Source organism: Priapulus caudatus, unplaced genomic scaffold (assembly GCF_000485595.1).
Source record: "Priapulus caudatus unplaced genomic scaffold, Priapulus_caudatus-5.0.1 Scaffold101, whole genome shotgun sequence".
NCBI classification, from domain to species: domain Eukaryota; kingdom Metazoa; phylum Priapulida; class Priapulimorpha; order Priapulimorphida; family Priapulidae; genus Priapulus; species Priapulus caudatus.
This window is the reverse complement of record NW_014577162.1, coordinates 372,263-375,284: the sequence shown is the minus strand read 5'-3', so window position 1 is coordinate 375,284 and position 3,022 is coordinate 372,263. Positions and strand designations below refer to the sequence as shown.

General features: G+C 41.5%; 1 protein-coding gene across 2 annotated transcripts in view; it reads left to right on the top strand.

Annotated features, from left to right (window-relative positions):
• Nucleotides 1–3,022, top strand: part of LOC106805143 (mitogen-activated protein kinase kinase kinase 2-like) — a 22,174-nt gene that overhangs the window by 5,425 nt on the left and 13,727 nt on the right. The window contains exons 4-7 of one of the 2 annotated variants that reach the window (XM_014806635.1): nucleotides 777–871; nucleotides 1,226–1,266; nucleotides 1,743–1,851; nucleotides 2,525–2,713. In XM_014806635.1, coding sequence (XP_014662121.1) covers nucleotides 777–871; nucleotides 1,226–1,266; nucleotides 1,743–1,851; nucleotides 2,525–2,713 — 434 coding nt within the window. The remainder of the gene's footprint in view (nucleotides 1–776; nucleotides 872–1,225; nucleotides 1,267–1,742; nucleotides 1,852–2,524; nucleotides 2,714–3,022) is intronic. The other variant, XM_014806636.1, reaches the window with a different exon arrangement.

Here is a 3,022-nt window from a genome sequence, read left to right as displayed (position 1 = left end):
ACGAGCAAACTTCGTATACTTACACATCTTGGGGAGAAGGTGTGTCGCGTACCGAAACCAGGTCACTGCAACCTTTATTTGACCTTGACCTTGACCTTGACCTTCATCATGTTTTCCTTCCGCTCTATAACTCGGCCCCTAATTGACCTAGCGCGAGCAAACTTCGTATACTCACACATCTTGGGGAGAAGGTGTGTCGTGTACCAAAACCCCTAAGGCAACCAATGCACCCTTGCACCCTTGCACATCTCAGGCAGATGAGTTGTGTAACAAACCTTTGTCTTTGTGACTTATTTAACTTTACCTACCTTCTACGTCCTTACAGAGATATTTCATTCATACTAGATCACGGGGGATACATGTAGTTGGCGACAACTGCCCTTTCTAGTTTATATATATATTTGTGATACATTGGTACACACTGGTAGAATATAGGGCAACAAGGCCTATTACTTGTGTGGAAGTAGCAATAACATATCAATGTTAGTGTTACAATAATCTCACATGGCCAAATACAGTCTAATGTTTTAATTTACAAGTCAAACATAGACCATACAGGATTCAGCTGGAGTCCATACTTCGCTATTGAAAACTTTGTGCTGATATCAAAATGTTATCACTGGGTATTAAGTACAATATACACACATATTTGCATTACAGTGTGTGTATTACACATACACACGTAATCTGTATAGAGCATATAATTAAGCACACGATACCACTGCTGATCTGTGTGTTGGTGTCTTTAAACAAATTTTTCTTAATGTTTTTGATAGACGACCCAGCATTGAAAGATGTATTGGAGACCATCAAAGATGGGCTCGCTATCAGTTACCGAAAGTCCGGGCACTTGGCCAGGATAAGGTCACAGGTAAATAAACCTCTCGAGCATATCTCTAACTGATAAATATATTTGTGCCTAAAAGGCTTGCAGACAGAGATAGACGATCTTTATTCCCATGTATGCATGAGTGCACATCTTAAAATCAAAAGTTTTAAAAAGTTTATAAATTAAAGGTAATTAAATGATCTATTCAGATATGCACATAACTCAATTTGTAGAATTTCCTACTTAATCCTGGTTTTGCTGGAGCTGGTCACATATGTGCTGATAATTTTCGAAAAAGGATATAGTTTGCATACATTATTGGGATAATTATCTAATACTTATTACTATGATATAATATATTTCTGCTTGCTAATATAATATTTTGTTGTGTTGTAGCATGATGTCAGAATTAAGCTGGAGTATGCATCTGAAAAGAGGTTTGTTATAATATAGCACTGTTATTGCCACATTGTAATAATTTCGAGTAGTGGTAATAGTTGTGACAAAATCTTAATCTTTATCATGGTTATGGTTGATGGTTTTGTTCTTAGTACAATTCATTGTTATATCGGTTTTTTGGCAGTTAAAGGTTTGGTTTATAACCAGTGATTTCTTTCCAATTTTTTTACAATCTTGATTGTGTGAAGCCTGGGTATGGCCATGTCACACGTAAATTATCCTAGAGGTTTATCATCAAAAGATGGGTTGAATTCTCAGCCACTGAACTGCACATCGCATTGTTAGCTCAGTTCTCACACTAGTGCAATATCAGTATGGAATGATTGTCACATCCTGACACTGCTTGTGCACACATCTGTCAGCAGCGCTCAGAGACCGTTCTCCGTGACTTATATTGTGTTCGGCCTGCTCTCAAGTTTATTTGATGTCTCACCCGCCTCTCCTCCTCCCACAGGATAATTCAGATGAAGCGACCAGTTGTCTACGAGGAGCTGCTGGACAAGGTCATGGTTGCTTATACCCTCGATCATGTCGCGCTCCAGTACACGCTTTCAAACAGTGAGGTAAGACCACCCAAAATACATATCTGTCCTTAGAGATGTCTGCATGAACTCGGCATTCTGGGCATGTGGGTAAATTGAAGAAAATCGAGGTTGGAAAGAGAAGATTTAAACCCTGATTTGGTGCTTGTATGGTGCTGGCGAAAATTACCTCAGCGTCTCGCTGTTCCTTGTTATTACTTGAGAGTTCTAGGAAACTAATTCGTGTGACCTTGCGAGGTTTTGGTAGTGTGTGCAGAGGATAGCATGGTACTTTATTTAATTCCCCCATAAATGTAGATGTCCATCATTTTGCTGCAGAAATTTGCTTTTTGAAGGTAGTGAGTTAGTTTAATCAATTTTAAAAAGTCAAAATTAATTTCTATCCCTACAATAACTATTGGACATTAATTTTAACTCTCTCGAAAATCAGTATTATGTAATATTCTTCACGGATTGCCAGTAATAATAATGTACTAGTAATAAAAAAATCAAATAATAATAATATAATGCAAAAATAATATCAATAATAATATAAGAACTATAAAATAATAAACCAATAATAACAGATAATAAATCAATAATAAGAAGATAATAAAACAATAAAACTAGAATGATAATTAAATAATAATGAAATGATGATGACGACGCCGACGATGATGATGATGTAATGATGATGATGATTTGAACATGACAGGTGATCGTGCCGATACTCAGCCAGCAGGACCTGGACAGGGCCATCGAGCTCGTTGACCGCAGCGACCGCGCGCGCAGCCTCCGCATGCTCGTCACGCAGCACGTCGTCGACGACGATAACGATGACGATGACGCGCTCGCGAGCCGTCTCTCGCAGACGCCCGAGTCCATCAACAAGATATTCGCACCCGTAAGTGGTGACCGTCGCTGGCGAGGTGGTGGCCGTCGCTGGCGAGGTGGTGACCGTCGCTGGCGAGGTGGTGGCCGTCGCTGGCGAAGTGGTGACCGTCGCTACCAAGGTGGTGACCGTCGCTGGCGAGGTGGTGACCGTTACTGGCGAGGTGGTGGCCGTCGCTGGCGAAGTGGTGACCGTCGCTACCAAGGTGGTGACCGTCGCTGGCGAGGTGGTGACCGTTACTGGCGAGGTGGTGGCCGTCGCTGGCGAAGTGGTGACCGTCGCTGGCGAGGTGGTGACCGTCGCTGGCGAGGTGGTGGCCGT